General features: G+C 36.6%; 1 protein-coding gene across 1 annotated transcript in view; it reads left to right on the top strand.

Annotated features, from left to right (window-relative positions):
- Positions 1 to 25,101, top strand: part of LOC120624450 — a 149,839-nt gene that overhangs the window by 105,787 nt on the left and 18,951 nt on the right. The window contains exons 4-14 of the mRNA XM_039891000.1: positions 15,991 to 16,066; positions 16,681 to 16,787; positions 19,057 to 19,248; positions 20,289 to 20,465; positions 22,178 to 22,360; positions 22,723 to 22,902; positions 23,464 to 23,589; positions 23,767 to 23,878; positions 24,212 to 24,381; positions 24,573 to 24,664; positions 24,932 to 25,044. Of these exons, the coding sequence (XP_039746934.1) occupies positions 15,991 to 16,066; positions 16,681 to 16,787; positions 19,057 to 19,248; positions 20,289 to 20,465; positions 22,178 to 22,360; positions 22,723 to 22,902; positions 23,464 to 23,589; positions 23,767 to 23,878; positions 24,212 to 24,381; positions 24,573 to 24,664; positions 24,932 to 25,044 (1,528 nt within the window). The remainder of the gene's footprint in view (positions 1 to 15,990; positions 16,067 to 16,680; positions 16,788 to 19,056; positions 19,249 to 20,288; positions 20,466 to 22,177; positions 22,361 to 22,722; positions 22,903 to 23,463; positions 23,590 to 23,766; positions 23,879 to 24,211; positions 24,382 to 24,572; positions 24,665 to 24,931; positions 25,045 to 25,101) is intronic.

Raw genomic sequence — 25,101 nt, 5'->3', positions numbered from 1 at the left:
ACACATAGATAAACTAAAACTATAAAATGTACACACTTATAATGATTATTACTAAAAATTTATAATCTAGTAAGTAGTGTTGAATCGCTTGAGGTCACTCAGGATGGAGTTTACCATGTCGGTAAACGGCGCAGCTTATAGGGGGACACCCCAGGGTGCCCGCAAAGGAACTCATGGTCCAGACGGAGTAGTCCGAAGCGGGGCATTCCCGAAATAGATTGTCAAGGGTTTGGCTGGTGGAGTTGTCACACGGGCACTTATCGTCAGTGGTGATGTGGAAGCGGTGTAGGTAGTGTTTGTTATATGCGTGTCCAGTGAGAGCCTATATGAAGCTGTAGAGTTTGTTTATGTGTTTACTTGAACGCAATGATCTCAGGAACTACAGATCCGATTTGAAATATTCTTTCAGTATAGGATAGCCTATTTATCGAGGAAGGCTATATATCATCAAGTAAAGACCAATAGGAGCATAGCAGCAAAGAAGAATGTTTCAAAATCGGGGGTTTTTGTTTAGTTTCGATAAAATCATGTATGACAAAGTTGTTCTATCTTTTAAGGTTGACTTATACGCGGATAAAGTCGCGAGGGACCGCTAGTGAGTGAGCTAGAGATTAGCATGTTCAGCTAGGGATCACGAGGTCCTGTGTTCGATTCCCAGTTCAGGCAAGAAATGTTGGGTATTCAATTTTTTTTGTTAAAAATCTAAAGCTTCTGGAGTTGGGTAATTGGCGTTATCCATCCCTGTGTCTAGAAGAGCACTATATATGGCGATAATCGTTTAAGCCCACCAACCCGTATTGGAGCAACGTGGTGGATAAAAGACTGATTTGCCTTGTACCTTTCCCCAGAAACGAGCGCATATGGTAAGTTGTAAGTGGGTGTCAACGACGATCAACTGGCAGTGGGCAGCGACCGTGCTTTCTGAGTCCATAGCCGTAGGTTCGATTCCCACAGCATGTTTGCGTGATGAACATGAATGTTTTTCAGTGTCTGGGTGTTTATCTATATATTATAAGAAGTTATGTATATCATTCACAAACATATTCATCAGTCATCTTAGTGCCCATAACACAAGCTATGCTTTATTTGGGGCTAGATGGCGATGTGTGTATTATCGTAGTATGTTAAAAATATATTATTACAACTTTGCCTTATGTGTAATTGGTATACGTATAGGTAAATACTTGTGAATCGTTTCGTATCGCCACTATACAATAAAAAATTTGGAAAATCCAAAAGTGCACGCCTCATAATCTCATTTTTTTCACAATAAAATTGGATTTTTTTTAACTGAAACTTTCAATGCTCATTACAAATTTTTTTTTTCATATTAATTATTATTCATTTTTTGTAAACAAGACACGGGAATGTCATAATGATTGCACATTGAAAGTTACAATTAATATTAGCTAGAATAATTACATGGAAATTTAACGACAGTGAATTGAACGCTCATATTAACTAAGAAATTATGTCGTGTGTTACTTTAGATAATTAAAAAAAAAATATTCCGATACGATGATTTTTTCGACCAATTTTGATGCCACATACACCCGTCCATACACGGACGTCCAGAAAAGATTATGTTTAATGTTATTATTTACTATGTTAAACAAAAAAATTGTTATTGAAATGTATTTTATGTGCCTGACAAATTATTTGACTTGATATAAGTGTACTCAAATTAACCTGTAAGTGCAATATAAATAACAAAAAAACAATTTCAGTTTCGAGAAAACTGCTTTTTTTGAAATGTCGAGAGTAGAGCACAACCTCAACGCTTCGCTTATGAGGCGTGCAATTTGAGCTCACGTAAACACAGTAAACTCAACGTACTAGCTAAACTATTCATTTACAATGTACACTTTGAATTTCACCAAACTTTGTAGCAGGTGCTTCACGCAGTACAAACAGTTTCCAACCTCCTTTGAGAGCGGATTGCGTTAAGCCCAATTGAAAATTAAACAACGTCGACCTAATTATGGGTCGCGCATATTTGTCGGTTAATAACTCGCTAATTCCTACCTCTTAGGCCCTCAGGGATTTCTGAGTTACGTTGCATTTAGAAAAGAAGACGTAAATGTTTCGATTTTTAGTTTTCAATTTCTGGGTAGGAACTTGACTTATCTTTCTGGAGGCCGAGTTATAATCCCAGCACGCACCCCTTTTCTAAGTTATGCTCGTTTCAAGTAATTAAATACCACTTGCTTCAACGGTTAAGGAAAACATCGTGAGGAAACCAGCCTGCCTGTGAATTCTACATAGTGTTGTCAACCGTGTTGAGTCGACCAATCAGCACTGTGCCAGCGTGGTGGACTACGGCCTTAACACCTTCTCATTGTAAGAGGAAAGGGGTTCCAAGGTATTGGAATGGCGACCCCGCACAGGTAAACGCAGTGTTGGTCGGCCCCCAACAAGGTGGACAGACGACATCAAACGAGTCGCTGGGAGCCGCTGGAAGCAAGCGGCCCAGGACCGTGGATTTTGGAACTCTCTACAAAAGCCCTATGTCCAGCAGTGGACTTCAATCGGTTGAAGTGATGATGATGACGAGTTATTTAGCAATTTTAGGGTAGGCACTGCTTTTGTGCATGTATTAAGTGCTCGCCACTGTTGCCGGTGTAATAACATGCTCATGAGGCTTAACACCCACGCCTCGGGTTGATGGACGCAGAACGGCATGTTGCGTGACGTGTTCCTAGAAAGCGCTATGTGTATATGCGATGATTTTCCACTTATTATTACGTAGGCCACGTAACAATTAGTCTGAAACTTAAGGACTTTGTCTCTCGAAGACAGCCCTGGCTGCTGACACACAATCCTACCACATACTGCTGTATGTAGTATTAGTACTTTATGTAGTTATACGTAATGTAACATTACGGAGAGGCATATTCGCCCAGCGAATCTTCTCTTAAAATTAGGATTTAGAAAAAAAAAAATATCTTAAGTAAGGAGATAATATAACAAATGTGCTTTTTTGACGGATGGTTTAAGTTTTAGTAGTTAAATAATATAATAATAATAAATAAATATACTACGACAATACACACATCGCCATGTAGCCCTAAAGTAAGCGTAGCTTGTGTTCTATAAATAATATACATAAATACTTATGATATAAAGATAAACACCCAGACACTGAAAAACATTCATGTTCATCACATAAATATTTTCCAGTTGTGGGAATCGAACCCACGGTCTTGGACTCAGAAAGCAGGGTCGCTGCCCAATGCGCCAGTCGGCCGTCAAAGTAGTTGTGTCTAGTGGACGGATCAAAAGACAGTTTCCAAATCTATATATATAAAAGCAAGTTGTGTTAGTTACACCATTTATAACTCAAGAATGGCTGGACCAATTTTTATGATATTTGATTTTTTAGATTCCTCTTAGACCGGAATACGATAATAAGTATTAAAATATAACATTCATAAAAAAAAAATCATCCGCGGTACGAAGTTCGCCGGGACAGCTAGTTACCAATAAAATGGTTAAGCTATTTAGCGTTTCGTTTCGGTTCGACGACGCGTAGAAACCGATAAACATGGCTTATAAATATCCTAACCCTAGGTGGTACAATCTTGGCTTGCGCCATCATGTACCATGAGTTGAGAAACAAAAAGTCTCTACGTTAAATCTATTTTATTATTACTAACTCTTTATTTGTGCACCACATCATTAATACAAAAAAAATCAGAAACATGAAGAAAGAAGTAGAATACAAAAGGCGGTCTTATCGCTTAATAGCGATCTCTGCCAGGCATTCTTAGAATTAGAAAAAAAAGAACGCACGCACGAATAAACATGACGTATGCGGCGTTACTTCGCTCTGAGGCGAGAGCGCGGAACGAGCGACAAAGAGGCACAGTCGGCCTCCGCGTTCGAAATCTGTCTCTCTCCTACTTGAGTGAGCGATGCGTCCGCGTGGACAGCTTCTATACAATAATACATTTACATGTTTTCGGCAAGGATGAAGTGCAGTAAAAAGTGAATGTGGTGTCAAATGTTTATAGCAACGATAATATCTATCAAACAAATAAAATTAAAATTTTCTTTTGAAAAATGCAACCAGTATTTTCTTACGACGTTGTCACGTTCAACTATCGTCAGTAAGCCGACTTTACAGACAACCATTTTGTTTTAATACATACATGCTTTATTGTTAACTAGCTTTTGCCGCGGCTTCGCTCACGTTCAGTTCAATTTTTGATTTGGTATATTTAACTACAAAGGTTTAAAAAAAGTCTTGCTGCTAAAATAAAAATATGAATGAAAATTACTGAATGAAAATTACTGAATGAATAAGAAACTCTCATATAAATTTTCATCCCCTATTTGATGCCTTTGGAGTTAGAATTTTTAAAATTGGTGAAATTACACACGAATTTCTTTTTTTTAAATCGAATACCTAAAATCAGTTTCATGCATGTAATTTAAAAAATAAATTGATAATTGAAGGATTTTATACAAACTTTCATTCCCTTTTTAACCCTCTTAGGGTTGGAATTTTCAAAAATCCTTTATTAGTGGATGCCTACTTTGTAATAACTATTTGTGTGCAAAATTTTAGCCCGATCCCTCAAGTAGTTAGAGCTGTGCGTTGATAGATCAGTCAGTCAATCAGTCACCTTTGCTTTTTATATATATATAAATGTTCTATAAGTGTCTCGAAACTGTTTGATAACGAGTTGATCACAAAAGACACTCGGACACAACGAGTTCACACAGCCTCTGAGTAGACAATAATTATCGGGTCACGATAATTAGAGACACCCGTACTTCTATAGACATCCAGTTTAAACGAAGAAACTGTACTCCGTGTATACATTATACACGGAGTAATGTGTCTTTGTTTAAACTTATTTTAGAGCAAATTAGGTCTTGAAAATAATATGTTGCGGAGTCTACACAAAAGTTATTTAAACCTTTGTTTTAGGCTTTGTGGCTCGCAAAGTTTTTTAGCGAAAAGGTCAGGATGTTAAACAGAGCATCCTTTGTTTAATTACCTCTTAGATTCTATTCAGAGACAAACCGAACGTAGCAACTTGGTTGAGTATGTTAAATTCTGAAGTTTGGGGCGGCCTGACGATCCAACTACCTTTATAATATTTATGCCGTGGAGCTTAACAAGAGTGACCTAAAACTTTTGTTTAAGGTTATGTAGGCCTTTTTGGGGAAAAGCTGAGGTTATTCGACAAAGCTTTATTTGCTTGACTACCTCGATTAATTAGCTTTCACGGGATAGCCGGATGAACTAACTTGGTTATTGGAAATGCCATTATTTTATTCAGTCTGAGTCGTCATCATCATATCAACCCAGTACCGGCCCAAGGCACGGGTCGACTCCGACAATGAGAAGGGGTTAAGACCGTAGTCCACCACGCTGGCCCAGTGTGGATTGGTGGACTCCACACAACTTTTGAGAACATTATGGAGAACTCTCAGGCATGTAGGTCTCCTCACGATCAAGTGATATTTTAATTAATAATAATAATAAATAATAAATCAATATACTACGACATTTATCCCCAAAGTAAGCGTCGTTTGTGGTATGAGTGCTAAGATGACTGATGAATTTTTTTTTAAGATTAATATAAATAAATACTTATAAAATACATATAAACACCCAGACGCTGTAAAACTATTTGCTTGATCTGTAACACAAAACGCCGCAAGTTTGACTGCTGGCCTAACAGGTATAGTCACAGAATTAGGAACATACAGAACTCACATTCAGGCATTATTGCGTGTAGTGCACTGTGTCCAAAAACAGTGAAAACGCCCCGCGCACGTCTCGCTTCACACCCGCGTAATGTTGCTAGCTAACAAACTTTCCCATTTCCCCATTTTATGGTAAACATATACAACATTGTCAATGCTATGTGCACTTGTAATTGACGTGCATATCAGTCCATGTTTTTGCGTCTGTGTTTAAAAACGCATGTTGTTAGTGCTATTAATAAATAAATAAACATTAGAGTTAAACAATTACTGTCAACTGCTAAATGAAATGAAGTGACTAACCAAGAAAAGTGGAGTGGTTTTGTGATACTTTAATATTAGTCTCGTACAAGGATTCTGTATGTTCTTAATTCTGTGCCTTAGCTTCTATTCTAGATACCGATCGAGAGCGTTGTTCGCTCAGTGTAGCTCTAGTCCAGCTTAGTTCTCTCGGATGATTAGCATAACTGGATTTAATTGGAAACGTGAGGTCACGTACACACGTTAGCATTTAAAATTAGCATAAGCTAATACTGCTGGTAGCGTCACACGTGTACGTAGTGTTCGTTATTTGAACCAGTACACGAGAACCCCATCACCAGGTCCTCCAAAATTACAGGTACTAGGAAGAAGAATAAACGAGTAAATCTTGCAGCGGAGTAAAATAATTTAATTCAAATATAGAATAATAGAACTAGGAACTTTTCACAGTATCTAGTCCCAAACATAGTCCACACCTTCTGCTTTATCGTGCTGCTGTCATTAGCGTTGACACGAAGTTTAAGCGTTTTCTTAAACTTAAATTCTTTATTTTTTATTACTCCTGCGGGATAAGTAGTATCTTAGTACTCGCTGTTGCGGTTGAAAAAGAGCTGTTTGCCCATTTTAAAATTACGCGTGAGTTTTTTCGTAAATGAAACTGTTATTTGAGTGCGACAAGTTTACTTGGCGCACGCAAATTATACTTAGCACACGCAAAATATCCTTGTCACACGCAAAATTACTGTAAAAACTGCTAAAATTAAAAATAATAAATATGTAAATAAATAACAAAAAAAAACACAATCTAACTGTGAGGTTGACATTGCAAGTTTATAGTTTTATTAATATTAATTAATTTGTATTTATTGTTTGAAGTATATTTGTTTCTTTTTTTTAAACTTTTCATCCGTTTGTTGGGACTTGGGATTTCGTGCCCACATATATCTCCGCATTTGTAATAAAAAATAGTAGCTGCAACCCGTGCGATGTTGTCGATTGTTCACTCGAGCGAATGCAACTTTGCTCTCGTGGGCAATCGACAACTTATCGCACTTGTTGCACAATATACTATAAAACGTTTACCTTGAAATTGATTTGATTATGGAATCATCTTAGTTCCATATCCAATCTTCAAGGAGTACATTCTAGTAACTCATTAACATCTTCATATCAGATTGACGTCCGCTGATGGACATAGGTATTTTGTAGGGAGTTCCAAATAACTAAGTCTTGTGCAGCTTGGGTCCAGCAGGGGTCTACAAACGCTGCGTTTACAGAAGTGAGGTCGCCATTCCAGCACCTTGGGCCCCAACGTCCATCTGTTCCCTAAGCTATGTGGCCGCCCATTGCCATTTCAGCTTCGCCACTTGTTGTACTATGTCCGTAACTCTGGTTCTTCTACGGATCTCCTCATACCTGATTTGTTCACGTAGAGATACTCCTATCATAGCAACGAAACTGCAACGTTTCCTACTAGATGACGCTACAGTCGCTATAAGACTGTTGAGAAAGTCATATATACTAAATTCGGCATCGACGGTAGGACAGCCGTAGCTTAATTGGAGAAAGCGCTCAGGCTAAGATTGCCAGATGATTGCCAGGTTCAAAGACTGTCGGTTCCGAAATTCGTTTATATTAATAATAATAATAAGTAAGGTAAAAACACTAATAAAAATAATAAAAATTACGTAAAGATAACATAAGGATGTTACTAAGAAAATTTAAAACGTCCATCTACTCAAAGGGAAATGATGTTTAATTCCCACAATATTTGTTCACTCTCACGGACCAATTAGTGTTTAATTCCGCAACCAATTCTCGAATATAAAAGCTGAATTATTACTCAATTTCGACCTAAAACCACGTCTCCACAGACAAAGCCTCGTTTGATTAAATTTGCTGAGGCGAAATTTTTAATTAAACGTCGACGGGGACAGATTATATTTTTTTGTCTCGCGGAAAGTGCGCTATTAATTATGTTCATTTTTATTAAAATTTTTGTCTGTGTCACTCCATTTCAACGTCCGAAACTAAATTTGAATTACATGAGATGATGTAATTGCGGCAACCACGCCCTTCAGACCGGCAGGGTGATTACGTATCTCGCGACAGGCCTGCGACAGGCGTAAATCTGCAATCACTGCTGTCAAACGTCACTTTTGTTTATTTATTCTATGGAAAAGTGACGTTTGACAGCAGCGATTGCAAGATTTGCGCCGGTCGCGAGATACGTAATCACCGTGCGGAACACAGCATAGCAACAATACAGTGCAGCAGAAATAAATATGGCGGTAGTACTTCCTCGGACGAGCTTTGACACAAAAAGCTGTACCACTACAAAAATAGTTTCGCTACCTCGAGACACGGCTGTTGAGTTTGTGGGCAGTTACCATTTACCAACTGCAGTTGCAACTATCAATAAATATACACATCAACTACAATGGATGTGCGCTTACAGCTGATTCAGATGGTTATCGGGGTTTTTAACGCAATTATTATGTTTTAAAAACATAATAGTTTTTAAAGTGATTTATAATATACTGCAATACCTAGCTTTCTTTACTAATTTTGAAGTTCACCTATTTAGTTTATCTTTAAACTAAGTTCACGTTTAGCAATGCCTTTTTATTTAGTTTATCTTCAAACTAAATTTATACTATAACGAGCTGTTGCCCGCGACTTCGTCTGCGTCTGTTTTTATCGTATTCAGTATCGCTAAGCCTTAAATGAGTACATGTGACTGTCAATTAATTATAGACAAATAATTTAGATAAGTTATTTATAGACAACTAAATTATAGGCAATAAAATAAAATAATTAAATATCTAAGCTATCCTATCTCTTAAGTTGGACCATACTGCTGACGGTGTGCCAATTTAATTTAAAATCGGTTAAGTAGTTTAGGAGTCCATCGCGGACAAACATCGTGACAGGAGATTTATATATATTAAGATGTCTAACGGTCGTCCATTGAATTAGCAAGTATAAAAATATTTATCATAAAAATATTTTAGAACGCAACGATATTTTTCCTCTGTTAATAATAACTGGTAGATCTTGAGATTATCGCGTATATTAAATATCTGGGTTGTATTGTCGACCTTCTAGATGCCGTGGTGAGCACTTTGGTTTAGGTATAAGTGGGAGATCAAAGGTTTAATCCCCGATAGAGGAAGTTTGGGGATTTATAATTTTTATCTACGATTACAGCTTACAGCGTTTCGGTACGATGCTGCTTGGAAACCAGTTAGGAGGTATATAACTGCCTGTAGTATATAGGTATAACTGCCATACCCCTTAAGAAAACAGCCGACAAAGACGTGCCGCTAAGTGATTTAGTATTCCGGTGCGATGTCGCGTAGAAATCGATTAGGGGTATGGCTACCATACTGCCTAACCGGTTAGCCCGCTACCATCTTACACTGTATCATCAGTTACCACCAGATGAGATTACAGCCAAAAACTAACTACTAGTGGAATGAAAAAAAAAATGCTCGCTGACATCTTGGACTGCATGATTACATTCACAGTGAGATTCACGATTGCAGTTAAGGAATTCTTGTGAGAACAAAATTAACTTATTTCTAGTTGGCCTAACACACTTTTGAAATTCATAATATAAACAATATTTCAAGATGGCGGAACACACTTTTGAAGCGAAAAAAGAAAAAAAAAACAAAATGAAATGAAATGCTTTATGACCTTAATCACAACTTCGGTATCATAAAACAGTATTAATATGTTTACTGCTAAAGAATCAGAATTTTTTCTTTCTAGGTGCTTACTTGAGTTCGTCACGGAAATTAAATATTTAAAAAGTCGGATAAGTTCAGTGGAAACAAACCTTCAGGCTCCTACCGCGGTGAAGAGCACTCAGAGCTATGCTCAACTGCGCTCAATTGCTGAGCACTGACTGCTCAGGCTGCTCAAGGTTAATTGCCCCCTTGTTTTGTAATAGAGTTGAAGGTTTTTATATTTTTCGCTGCATTTTTACTTCGTTTCATTTTCGCTCGTTTTAAGAAAACAGAAACGCGGCTACAGTTTTAGTGCTCTCGTTGTAAAATGGATAATTTTGAAGCAGCGTTTTTCTCGGAAACCACCTGAATTCCCGAGTCTCTTTTGCCAAATACTTTTAGCAATGCTTTTTTCTTTAAACTACAAGTTAACCATTGACTGCAATCTCATCTGGTGGTAAGTTATGATTCAGTCTGAGATGATAGCGGGCTAACCTGTTAGGGAGAATGGTAGTCATACCCCTAATTGGTTTCTACGCGACATCGCACCGGAATACAAAATCGCCTAGCGGCACGTCTTTGTCGGTAGGCTGGTAACTAGCCACGACCAAAGCCTCCCACCAGAAAAGAGAAAATTCAGATATTATAAACGCACCTGCCACGAATCGTACATACTCGTACATCATAACCCCAATTTCACTTTAGGGGTAGATTTACGAATTTAAAAGAAGCATTTGCTACTCCATGTATAACTTTTACCTCTCTGTAGAAGTCTCTTTAAAATCGGTCCAGGTAGCAACAAGACTAAAAAAAATCATATATGATCAAATAGTCAAAAATTGTTTTTTTTTTCATTATAAATAAACTGTTTGATATTTCATTAATTTTTGTAGCAATGAAAGGAAATTTTAGGTTACCAAAAAGAAGCTTTTTACAAATCCCGTGTCCACCTTAGCAAGGGAACGTGGTAAGGTATATATACGTGGTAAGGAATAGGGGTAAACTTCTCTTAGTTTACCCCTATTCCTTACCAAGCTGTGGGAGAAGATCAGTTTTTATCCTTTCCCCGGGGAGATAATTGTCTCCAGCCCATGCTAGCCGTACTGGGATATATTTCCGAAATAAAAAGAACTTCACCGTAGAAGTCTCATTAAAATCGGTACAACCGTTTCGGAGATTAGCAAGAACAGACAGACAGAGCGAGAGACTAAAAAAAAAATCAGGTATCATAAAGTGTACGTCCGTTTAATATTACACATTTATTATTTGAATATTATTTCTACTTGTGCGCCAGTGCTCTGAGAGTTGATAAAGCTGTGGGAGGACATACAGTTTGTCCTTTTCCGCGGGGATATAATTGTCTCCTGCCAGTGGCGTGCACTCCATACATGCACAAAAGCACTGCATACCCTAAAATTGGAATATAGCTCGTAATTGGAGGAGGATTTTTCCATTTTAGGCTATTTTCCTGCCGTGTGCATACCCTGGTAAGAAACCCAGTGCACGCCACTGTCTCCTGCCCATGCTAGCCTTTCTAGAAAAATAAGTAGCCTAGTATGTTGCTCTCCGTCATTTCAAGTCAAAAATTAAGTTTGCACGGTTGCTTAATTAGGGCGAGCAGGAAATACAGACAAGTAAACAACCGTCAACCTTTTTACAATCATAAGCCTTGAAGACTCAAAGAAAAAATAGAAAATATCCTTTACTTTAAGTCTGTCTGTTTGCTCTACTGACAAGAACTAGAGTTCGAGGCTTAAATAATAATATGCTGATGAAATCTCAATTCATTTATTTCATGTAGACTTTCGCATTAATAACATAAGTAAAAGTTAGTCTTCACAAACAGGCGGGATATTGTTGTACGTAGGGATATAGAGAAGTTAGCTCAGCACGGTCGAAGGTCGGTCGGACGTGAAGGCTTTTTTATTGAGTATTTGACCTCCGGCTGAGGGCTTAAGAGGGGGGGGTGGCGAAAAAGGCAATTCTTGGCCTCAGGTATTTCGATCTATACATTTGTTTCGATGGTGTCACGTAAACAGTAAACGTTGTTACACAAGAGAAAAGTACAACTTGGAGGTATCATTTTTATAATTGCTATTTAGTATAAAACAAAATTAGTATGATTATCATCTGAAAAAGAAGAAGACATAGATATATAAATACAGTGGCGTGAACAGGGTTTTAACCAGGGTAGGCATAAAGCAGAAAGATGGCTTAAATTGGAAACATTGTCCTCCTATACGAGTAATATAAAAGTATTAGGGTATGCAGTGCTTTTGTTCATGTATGAAGTGCACGGCGCTGTATCAATAGTAGATATAGGATATATAAGTCACATTAGGGCGCATGAGCCCTTACATGTAATCTAAAATAATAATAATCTAATCTAAAAAAAAAAACACAACCAGTGGCTATTGCCGCACGCGGCATTGAATGAATGGATGGAGTAGATATAAAAATCACCCCAGTAATTTGATTCAAAAGAATTTATATACATTATTTTAACCACAGTTATTGGATTGAAAATAATAAATATATATTGAAAGTAATACTCAATCAAATTACTGGGGTACGCGCGAAGGTACGCGTGTGTTTGACGTGGTTTGACGGTTCAAAGATTGAGTTTATGGTACACGGATATTAATGGACGGGTAAATTGGACTAGGTTGGTGTACATGATATGGTAATTTTATTTCATCGTTATAATCATCATATAAACGGTTGACAGCCGGCTGGCGCAGTCGGCAGCCACCCTGCTTTCTGAGTCCAAGGCCGTAGGTTCTATTCCCACAACTGGAAAATGTTTATGGATGAACATCAATGTTTTTCAGTGTCTGGGTGTTTATCTGTATATTATAAGTATTTATGTATGTATCAGTCATCTTAGTACCCATAACACAAGCTACGCTAACCTTACTTTGGGGCTAGATGGCGATTGGTGTATTGTCACAGTATATTTATTTATTTATTTATGAAAAAAAAAATCATTACCGCCCCAAAACAGGGCACGCGTCTCCTCCCATAATGAGAAGGTGTATAGGCCGTAGCCCACCACGCTGACCCAGTGCGGATTGGTGGACTCCACACACCCTTGAGAATAATATGGAGAACTCTCAGGCATGCAGGTTTCCTGACGATGTTTTGCTTCGCCGTTGAAGCAAGTGATATTTTAATTACTTAAAATGCACAAAGCTTTGAAAAGTTAGAGGTGCGTGCTGGGATTCGAGCTCGGGCCACCGAAAGTGAAGTCGAGCCCCGCTGGGCTATTACCGCTTCCCGGGCTACCACAGCGTCTTCTTATTTTATTTATGTCTCACAAATTAGTCAAGAAATGCCAGTCGATAAATAATTACATATTTATTGACCGGCTCAGAGGATTTAGAGGTACATTATTTACTGTCTCTGAGACTAATCTGTGAAACCTAAACGCAAATAGTTCTTGGGTAAACCATTGACATACTTTTTACTGAAAGAAATCAAATACAGTCCTAACATCGCATGAGAAAGTAAAAAACAAGTGACTCCGGTCACCTTATTAGGTACGCATCGCGTAGCTTAGGTCCTATGCGCGTGACGGTATTTTATCTTCAATAGAGTTGTCATAAGTAAAAACTTATAATGTTTAGAACTAGTTTGTATGGAAAAATAGGTACCTATGCTTCTATTGATTTCATATATTCAAATTCAAATTCATTTATTTCACGTAGGCCTACTTTATAAGCACTTTTGAAACGCCAAGTATGTATATTTGTAGTGACTCTACCACCGGTTCGGAAAGCAGATTCTACCGAGAAGAGCCCGCAAGAAACTCAGTAGTTGCTCTTTTCCAACATCAACATTTACAATCATTTTCTATCTTGCGGGAGATGAGAGCGAGGCTGGCTGCTTCCAATCTACCTTGTCATTGAGGAATTCATCAAATGTATAGTAACCTCGCTGTACTAGATGCGTTTTTACACATTTTTTAAATGTATGCATTGGTAGGTCAACAATTTCCTTAGGAATCATGTTGTAAAAGCGTATACTCAACCCCACAAAGGAGTTCTGCACCTTTCGCGGGCGATATGCAGATATCACTAATTTATGTCCGTTTCGGGTAAGTCGATTGTTAATTTAAACTTTTCGTTTATAAAATAATATTTTGTCTCACAAAGACTATATTATTATAAATATATTGCGAAGCTACTGTAAGAATATATACTTATGAATCCTTCAACAGTATTTCGTAATTCCGTTACACGTTGTATAATTCCAATAAAGAGAAATATCGAATGTTCTAGATCTCACCTAACCGTTAGCTGTAAAACAAAGGATTACCTTGCGATACGTACTCAACCTCAAGATAATCGAGCATATTTGAGCAGAGCTAAGTGCACTCTACGGGGTATCGAAGAAGCTCGAGCAAACCTATTGACTTACCCGCACCTGATTCTGAAACTGTAACTGACTTGTTTATGTAGGGACTAGTGTCTTTGGGAGACCAAATTCATTATTAATGCAGTTTTCTTTGTTTTGGTTGCTAGACACCTACAATTGATAAAATTTATTTTGCCCGTGTTCTTTTTTTGTGTTTATAAAGGGTTTTTTAGAAATCCCGTGGGAAAATCCCGTTTTTCTGAGATAAAAAGTACCCTATGTTACCCTTTGTCCTTTCAACTAACTCCGTGACAGAAATCAAGTTGATTATTTGCTAATTTAGGGCCCAAAGGAAGGATGAGCAAAATACACAAACATGCATTCGCATTTATAGTATTAGAAATGGAAGTAAAGACAAGTACGTTTTTATTTGCATCAGGCAAATACTACACTATATACTTTATACAAAACCAAAAGAAAACAAGAAAAAACCAAATATACATCAAACAATGTGTATTATTATTATTATTACACAAACAAAAACAAAGAGAAACACACTAAAAAATATATATCGCTAAAGCGATCTCTCCCTTTGGCGAAAGTAGTTCTTATAAGGTACCAATTGACATCTTGGAGATGTCTCTTAAAAAGTTCAAATTTTGTATTAAACGTAAGCTTACAGAAAAGTCCTATTATAAGTATAGTATAAAGGACTACGTAATCGATAAAAAAGCTTGGCTGTAAATTATTGCTCTAACCAGGTTGCTCTTCTAATAATTTAAAATGACATTGTGAGATGGTGATAAGAAAAAAAAAACACCCGGCTAAGTTTGTTGTGGGCTTCTTCTTAGACCAGGACGCGTTTGGAACCCTCGTAGCTTTAGTTTTACGTTTACGAATGTGGTTATCGCCATCATCTCACTACCGTGTAATTCTTATGTACGCATCAAAAGTGCCACCTATGGGCCGGGCCTACTTGAATAAAGATATTTTTGACTTTGACTTTGACTTTGAACGTAAATGGAAACCAAAATAATACTTCAGTGGCTTTTGAGGTACAATATTTACTATCTCTGAGACTATATTAAAATAATTATGTTATCTTTAATATCATATATTCATTTCATCGTCGTCATCATCGTGTCAACCAATCGACGTCCACTGCTGGACATAGATCTTTTGTAGGGAGTTCCGAATACCACGGTCTTGTACCGTTTGGGTCGAGCGGCTCCGTGTGACGCGCTTGATGTCATTCGTCCAACTCGTCGAGGTCTATCAACGCTGCGTTAACCGGTGTGAGGTCGCCATTCCAGCACCTTGGGTGCTTACCCTAACGTCCATCGGTCCTCGGTCGGATCATTGACGGGCGATTGGCGCAGTTTGCAGCGACACTGCTTTCTGAGTCCAAGGCCGTGGGTTCGATTCCCACAACTGGAAAATGTTTGTGTGATGAGCATGAATGTTTTTCAGTGTCTGGGTGTTTATATGTATATAATAAGTATTTATGTATTATATTCATAAAAATATTCAACAGCTATGTCTCAGTACCCATAACACAAGCTACGCTTACTTTGGGGCTAGGTGGCGATGTGTGTATTGTCGTAGTATATTTATTATTTATTATTATTTATTATTGCCACTTTAGTTTTGTGACTCTTTGACCTATGTGTGTAACTCTGGTTCTTCTACGGATCTCTTCACTTTTGATTTGATCACGTAGCGATTCTCCAAGCATAATTCTCTCCATCGCCTGCTGAGTGACCCTGAGAGTTTTTATGAGGTCCATAGTTAGCATGTTTCATAGCCAGAGGTCATCGTCACTGGCAGCACGCACTGTTCAAAAAATCTTGTATTGAGGCACTGAAGTGTTTTAGATTGTTTATATTTATGTAATCTTTAATAATGTACATTGTTTCAGACCGGGAATGCCCTGAGTTGGAGCAACCGACAGACATTGGGACAGTAACTCTCACCGGACGACTGTTCGGGGACAAGTAAGTTTATTTACCCAGCAAGATAACGCACTTCTACACCGGGTTTCTAAGAAAGGGATCATCATTTAAACCCATGACCGGTCCATTACAGGGCACGGGTCATTGTCCGAAAATAAGCGGTAAGCCCACCACGCGTGCACATTGCGGATTGATGGATTTCACACACGTTTGAGATGGATAACTCTCAGGCATACAGATCACGATGTTTTTCTTCACCGCTGAAGTGATACATCCATTGCTCGAAACGCATATAACTTTCAATAGTTAGAGGTGCGTGCCCCGATCTAAGTGAAGTCGAGGTTCTACCCACTGAGCTAGGAAACTTAGGAAATACCTACTGTAATGGTGAACTGCTGAGAGAACTCCTCAAGCAAATCACCTTAACCCGTCGGTGCCGCGTAAAATTAAGAAAAATAACTAGATAGCTTTATATTTTACTTAAAAATTGTAAAAAAACATGGATTTTTTGCTTTTAGTTGTTTTTGTACTGTATTTTTTTTTTCAGCTGCGGATTCCGCTCATTTCCGTAAATCGGTGCAAAATGAAAAGCCACGTATTAACATCTTAAATAATAAGTATGAAATGGATGTATTAGAATTTCCCTTACATTCCAGGGCCATGTATTCCTGTCCCCACGGGTATCACGTGGTCGGTCTTCACAGCAGGAGCTGCCAGGCGGATGGCAAGTGGGCTGGACAGGCGCCATCCTGCAAAGAAAACAGTATGTTATATTCAGTAGCAGTAAATATTTTTGTTACAGAGCTCGTCCGGGGAGGTACTACCACAAAGCTTATTACAGTTTATGGTCTTATAAGTCTGACTAACATAGAATAGTGTTCTTAATAACAACCGAATGAACAGACTTAAAAAAATATTCGTATGTTATCGCGGACTGTTATATAGAACTTTAAAGAAACAACAATTCCGACAATTCCGTGATACTTACCGTTCACGCATCGCACGCAGTGGCGTGCACTTGGTTTCTTACCTGGGTATGCATACAGCAGTAAGTTGCATAATACTGCAAATAATCTCCTCCTATACGAGTTATATATAAATTTTAGGGTATGCAGTGCTTTTGTGCATGTATGAAGTGCACGCCACTGATCGCACGCATCAGAATCTCTCAAAAAGGATATTTTTTGCAGTTTTTTGTCCCAAAATTCCAATATAAATGAACCCTTGCTAGATCGATTTATCGCCCCCGAAACCCCCTGGATAATAAATTTCATGAAAATCGTTGGAGCCGATATATACAAGAATTGCTCGTTTAAGGATTTAAGCGTTTTTAATTTAAGCAATTTAAAAATCACTTGCTGTAAACGGTGAAGGAAAACATCGTGAGGAAACCTGCATGCCTGAGAGTTCATGTCAGTGCAGTTGCAGTGTCATGCAAGTGATAATTTATTTGCTAAAAAAAACGCAAACAACTTTAAAAAAGTAAGAGAAACAAAGTTATAGCATGCTGGGATTAAAAACTCGCCCCCTGGAAAGTGAAGTCGAAGTCCTACGCTACTTTTTTGTTAATCGAATATTATTTTTACGACGTCGTATAAATATTCCAATAAAATGACCGATGAGTTGCAGATATTGCGAATTGCGATCATAACATCACCCCTGGGAAACTATTGATTGCGGGATTAAATTATCTGCCAAGTTAAAAGCGTAAAAGTCCCTTTCTTCATTAAAGTGTTTTTTAGATTAAAGCCCACTCGATCACGGCTTTGGTATTAGGCCTGGGATTTGGTATATGTAATCCGTCGATATATCAAAGTCATGTGTTCAATGGTTGATCGGTGTTAGTGGGATTTAACGTCTTTGTGTTCTGAGTATGGTTCTAATATTATAAATGTCAATGTAAGTTTGTTTGTTACGCTTTCACGCAAAAACTACTCAACCGATCCTCATGAAACTTTGTACACATATTCTTGGAAGTGTTAGAAGTAATATAGGATACTTTTTATCCCGACATTAAGCTCGGTTCCTTTGGGAGAGGGGATGAGTGTTTGACGATTTTACAACCATAACTTCGACAAATTATAACCGATTTAAATATTTATTTTTGTACTGTAGAGGTTATAATATGTGTTTAATTTTGCCCAAACTGTGGTTGGATATAGAGGACAGAACTCCTCAGCGGACAGCAGCAAACCCCTCATTTAAGGCTTAGCGATACTGAATACTTTAATTTTTTTTAAGATCTACAACAAAATTTAATGCCACATCAGAAAACAAAATCAAACGCAGACGAATTCGCGGGCAACAGCTAGTTAGTGGTTTTATATAATAGGCAGAAATCGTTTGCTCAGAAAGTATATTTTTATTTATATTTCGATGGAATATTGATAAACGCTGTACCTATTGCTTTCGGAACATTTTGCGTTTATAGCGAATTGGCCAAAGCTCATCAAGAATTCAGATAATTAATTGAGTGCAAATTGGGCATAAGCATTTTGGGTTTGAAGTTGGAAGGTTAGATGCAAATGTGAATTAGTAGGCTTAAGTAGAGACCTCTGACTTTAGGGTCACTTTATCAAAATGATTTACAAGTGACACGTGCTGCACGTGTCACTTTGCGAGTCATTTTGTACCAACCAATTCGGTGGTAAAGGTGGCATAAACTTTCCTCGGTCAATTTCTTATTCGTTTATTCCTTTACAAGTTAGCCCTTGACTGAAATCTCCTAAGTAAGGATGATGCAGTCTAAGATGGTAGAGGGCTAACCTGTTGAGAGGTGGTCAAACCCCTAATCGGTTTCTACTCGACATCGCACCGGAAAGTTAAATCGGTAGGGTGGTAACTAGCCACGGCCAAAGCCTCCCACCAGACAAAATCTATATATTATCATCTTCCAGGTTAGGTGTATAAGACTGAATTCATCATGTTTTCGTTAATTTAAATCAACGAGGCTACACACCTTATTGCCGTATTTCTTCGGTAAAAAAAAACGGGGATAACAGTCCAAAAACAAAAACTTTGTTTTTCTACAGTATACTGCCTTCAACCACCGACGATTGAGCATGCACGCCACTCTGCACTCCCTGAGCAGGCGACCTTCGACCTGGACGCGACCGTCCAGTACAACTGCCACACTGGCTATGCAACCAACGGATTCCCTCGCGCTAAATGTCTGGCTATAGATGGGCAAGCGTCCTGGTATGGACCAGATATAACTTGTGAACGTAAGTAATAAATCACTAATGGTATAAAATTCAAAATTAATTTATTTCAAGTAGGCCTAAAGTATGCACTTTTGAAACGTCAAGTATGTCAGTTTGTAGTGACTCTACCACCGGTTCGGAAGACAGATTCTACCGAGAAGAAGCCGGCAAGAAACTAACTAGTTACTCTTTTCCAACATCATTTTACAATTTAACAAACATTGTTCTATCTTGTGTGAGATGAAAGCGGAGCGGCTACCATTCAATCTTGTCATTAAGAAATTCATCAATAGTATAGTACATACATAGTATATACCTCGATGTATTGATATGATCATCATTGCCATTTTCTACGCCTATCAATGTCCCATTACTGGTCAAATTATTCATCTTCATAGTAGATAGGAATTCGCTAAAATCATCGCTTTGTCCAATGCGAGTTAGCAGGCTCGATCCATTTTTGTTAGCTATAGAAAACTGGAGATACGGTTTAACGTTCTCTCAGGCACGAGTTTGGGGAACAGATTGTTATTTAATTAATTTTCAAGGTAATACTTAATAAATAACTATTACTTGGACCTTTAAAGGATTCTACTATACAGCCTCGTGGTCTGTAGACAAAAATACCAATCATTAAGTCAACAAGATAATAAAGAATTATCGATTCCCAGAAAATTTAAAATTCAGTTGGCCTTTTATAAAATAGCATAGCACTGAGGGTAAGGAAATATTCGATCATATGGCAAAACTTTTGCTAAATTTACTGTGTGAGATGGTGATAACAAAAAAATTACCCGGCTAGGTTTGTTGTGGGCTCATCTTAGACCAGGGCGCTTTTGGAACCATCGTAGCTATAGGTTTAAGTTGGCGAACGAAGTTATCACTATCCTCTTATAATAATTATGTAAATATATATGTATAAACGCTAATAAGTGCTTGTGATAGGGATGTATAAGAATTATAAATTTGAACTTTTGATAGATCTTCTAATAAAAAATAGGTAGGTAAGGTACAAATCGAAAAAAACGTGGGTAAAGATTTAAAACTAATTTATTAACCAGCACGTTCCTGTGGTGAGCCGGGTGATGCTCCACACGGTTGGGTGACAGCTGACTGCCACACCTTCGGCTGCCGAGCGGTGGTGCAATGTGGGCAGGGCTTCGAGCTGGTCGGCAAGGCTGAACGTTACTGCCAAGCCGACGGTTTCTGGGCACCAAAGGAGTTGCCGACCTGTGTCCGTAAGTAAAATATGCTAACTGACTATATTTTTGACGGATTTTTTGATGAGTCTAAAATGGTAGAAGCTCTACTACGTTTCTGATAATTTTAATGACTATTCTTGGAATATTTTCGTTAAAGCTACTGATTGAAGACTCTAACCCGCAGAAATGTAATATTATTCTCAGATACCATTGAAAATTTATTGAGGACAGGATAACCTCTGTCTCCCTTTCCAATAGAAATAACCTCTAATTCTGTTACGCTTTTGATTAAATTAGGCTCATCATTGAATCTAAAATTTTGAACCTTATTGCGTTTGGCATTGCTTCGTGACAATGTAGTTGCCGATTTCAGTGTCGTTCATTTGGAATGTGTGCATGGTTTTCGAATTTTCGTGGATTATCTAAATGTTCTCGGTGACTAGTTGGCATGGCGCTTGGTATTTCAATATTATCATGGCTATCACCAGCAATATCATTGTCATGACGCAATTGGATTGGATCTCCCACTTGTACAATATTTCTTATGAATATTACCTTTTCTATTATCGTAATTTTAAATAATGGCTTTTTAAAAATTAAACAACTTACAAACTTAATTGTAGACGTTAATTACGCTTAATTTAAATATTTTATGAAAATATTTTCTTTTATTCGAAAATCTATTTTATCCTTAAATGTTTTATCCTTACGATTTCTTTTATTTCTGCTACCTTTATTGAAATATTTCGTAAAACAAGTGGGACGTCCTCAAAAAATGAGTTGTGATTAATAAATTTAAAAGCATCTTTTTTCTCCTTTCCTGCTGCTGAAAAGAAGGAGAGAAGGGGACAGTTTGAATTAATTTTGTAGTATTGTATAGAATTGTTGTTCTATGAAATTAGTGCAATATTTCTGAGAGTCAAAATTTTCATGGCCATGGTAACCCAAATTATGACAAATACCTTTACTGCCTATAGCCTAAACTTATTGCTACATTTACGTAGATGAGTTAATGATATTTGTAGATGAGGCTTAACCGTTGAATTTATTGTAAATTTCTTATCTCTTATATTAATTACTTCTTAAAGTAAATACTTTATATTTACTGTGCTGTAGCGAAATAAAGGTAAACAATATACTATTGTTTTATTTGAAATTTTGCATGTGGCTTCCCTATATAATTTTGCATGTCAATAATAATATTATCAGTTTAAAATATTTTATTAAAGTTAACATATAAAGAATAATAACCAACTCAATAAATAACGTTAAAGTCTAAAAAGGTATTTATCTAAAGCTAGCCTTTTAAAAATTGCTGGTATATTGAGTTATAGGTACTTCAATAAAAAAAATATCTTAATTTGAGTGGTTAGAGTACTTATACCAATTTATCAAAAATTCTACAACAAGCTAGAGTTAAAAATGAAAAGCTGCGTGTTAAAAATGAAAAATTGATCCACTAATTTTATTCAGCATTCTAAAGAAAATATTTTTGTCCCGAAAACTATACTAAGTATTTAGTAACGAAAACTATGAATTATCTTTAACAAAGCAAATTTAAAGATAATATTGTCACCATTAAAATATCCTTTTTTTATTATTGCTGACACAAAAGGGATATTTCTAAAGAAACGTGAAAGTGTACATTTTGTGCGCATATTATTTTAATGACAAACTTGTAAAGATTATATAAAGCACCATCTAGTTTACGCAAGAGTCAACTTAAAGCGACACGTGTCGCCATCTAGTGGTGACGCAGGTGCAGTGTCCACCTCCGGAAGCGCCAAGACACGGGAAAGCGGTGTACACCTCTTGTGCCTACAACTCAGTGGTTTCCTATGAATGCAAGTACGGTTACCGCCTCGTGGGTGATGCGACGAGACGATGCGGTGCTGACAAGAAATGGTCTGGAACACAGCCTATGTGTAAGGGTAAGCATTATTCACTTTATGAAAGCTTGCGTAAAAATATAATGACTAAGACTAGACTAAAATAATAAATAATTAATAAGATATTTTAACTGTATTCAAAGGATTATAAAAATATACAGAACAAGTAACAATTTGGAATGTATTGAAGCCAAACCACATAATATAAAATAAAAATAATAGGTCCAATTAAGGAGACAGCACAAAATGTTTATTCTGTTATAACCAGACCCCTATAGAAAGATTTGAGGATGGTATAAGATACAAAGACTGATTATTGTGTAAAAAAAAGTATTGCTGATAGGTAATTTGTTAATATTTGAACCATAAATTAAAATTTTAATGAACAATGTTGATTATTTCAGAAATCAACTGTGGACATCCGGGGCAGCTATGGAATGGTTGGCTGGAGAATATATCTTCTGGAACAGGATTAGGAGCATCGATAATATTCCGCTGTCAGGATGGCATGAAGATGGAAGGCAATGGGTCGGCAATATGTCAAAGTGATGGTTCATGGAGCCATCCGCTACCTCAATGCTTAGGTAAGCTTTACAATCAATCATATATAAAATGGAAACACGCTGTGATATAAAATCAAGAAGGCAATTCCAATAGAAAGCCATAATTAAGCTAATCCTTGAAACCCTAAGAATCAAATATTCTTGACATTTGAAAGTGCCACTAAAAGAGCCATGAGAAAAAAAATAAGAAGGAACATGAAATTAAATTGAATCATTTATAAAGTATAAAGTCGAGTTATTGGGAAATCACATATTTTTATTTTATTAATTTCATTAGATATACCCACGATACATTACTGTTTCTTAATATGTATTATCATTAATAATTTTAAATTATAGTTTATAGTCCGAGTACAGTTATATCACTTACAGGTATACACAACATTGAAGTTAGTCCAGTTAAAAATAATGAAATAAATTTTAAAGCAAAAATAGTAAGAATGGAAGAAATTATTATTAATGATAAAAATTAAAAAACTATTTTTAAAAATATTAGTCTAAGTATAATTTCGCCTTAAACATATAAAGAAACATATAATATATCAACTAAACCAGAGCATGATAAGGGGCACTATGTTTTAGCTCCATGTGTGGTGCCTCATGTGTCTCAAGGAAAAGTTGTCCTTATGGAGAATAAAACTGGAGAAAATGACACTGACACTCAAGAACATACGCAAATCGTCGGGAGCTCGTCCATGGTGCAGCACGGTATGGTTCTTATTTTTCTACTAACACGTTAAAAGTTGAGTAGCTTTCCTTCATCAGAACACAGTATTTGACAGTTTTATGATACCTTTACGTTTGTATTCATTTCATCTCACTAAAATATTATGTAACTATGATTTTCTTTTTAAAACGGAATTAACCTAATGTTTATCGTTTCAGGAGAAATGATCATGGTAGATTGTGAAAAGAATTATGAATTTCCGTCCAATATAGTCACTGTAAGTTGCAATAACGGAACGTGGACTCAAATTCCAAGATGTCAGCCTGCCAGGTTTGCTAATGTTCCACGATTTATTACAATAGATGTTACCTGGTAAATTCGGTGAATTAGTTCTTGTATTTTCTGTTGACAATAATTTACTTGGACAAATAATATTTGATAGAATAGATAGGCGTTACTTTACGGAAATCCATGATATATTATGAAAATAAAGCTTAATTTGCTATACGATATATATATAATATTCTGTTCGCGGAGTATAGCAAATTAATTCAATTAATATAATGAATTATTTATTGTAAAATGCAAATGCTTTATGCAAATTAAGCTTAATTTTCATATTAGACGTTTTCATATTATATTAGACAAATAATTTTATTACAGGTGCAAGAAAATGCCTAGAAATCCTCGTTTCGGTATGGTTATAGCGCCAAAAACAGAGCATGGAATGAAAGCACGATTCAGATGTAGAGATGGTTATGAGTTAAGAGGCAATCCAATAGTTGTATGTTCTTTTGGTGTTTGGAGTGGAGAAGCGCCTAAATGTGACGAAGGTAATTATTAAAATATCTGGGTCCTACCATTTTATATAAAAATCTATCTATTAAGCTATTCGAATAAAAATTCAATAATAATGCATAGTTGTAATTTGCTGGGATCTGAAATAATTAACAAAATTCTAGAAGTATTATTAGAATATATAATTGCGAGAAGTTTATCATTTAAGTTTGTTTCTGAATTTCAGTTTTCTGTCCATTTCCCGGCTACATTGAAAATGGAAAAGTACTTCTTGTTGGCAATATGGGATTATACGATTACCGTCCATATGTTAAAAAGGTAATTTTTTATTTCAAAAATACAAAAAAATAAATTGTTTACAATATTTACGTTGATTTCCTAACATGTAAATATTTGTAAGTTCACTGCTGGAATAATATTGCACGCCTGAAATGGCAAACTGTTAGCCCCTTTTTAGTTCATAAAACTGTTATTTGTACACTATATATGCAATAAATAAATGATGAAAACGTCAAATATCATGACAATATAAGTTTAGTACATAGTTTGAATGCATATCTTAATATCTTGATACACATATTTCAGGTAGTAAATAATAAACAAATTATGTATGAATGTGAAAAAGGCTATGTATTGTCAGAGGGTCCTCCCGGAGCTACTTGTATTGGAGGGCATTGGAGTCCAAGAGAACTTCCCAAGTAAGTATTTTTCTGCTCAGTTGCAAATAATTTTATAATACTTCGTTATTTAAGAAT

Source organism: Pararge aegeria, chromosome 1 (assembly GCF_905163445.1).
Source record: "Pararge aegeria chromosome 1, ilParAegt1.1, whole genome shotgun sequence".
Classification (NCBI taxonomy): Eukaryota; Metazoa; Arthropoda; class Insecta; order Lepidoptera; family Nymphalidae; genus Pararge; species Pararge aegeria.
The sequence above is the reverse complement of the archived record's forward strand: the minus strand, read 5'-3'. Positions and strand labels throughout refer to the sequence as shown.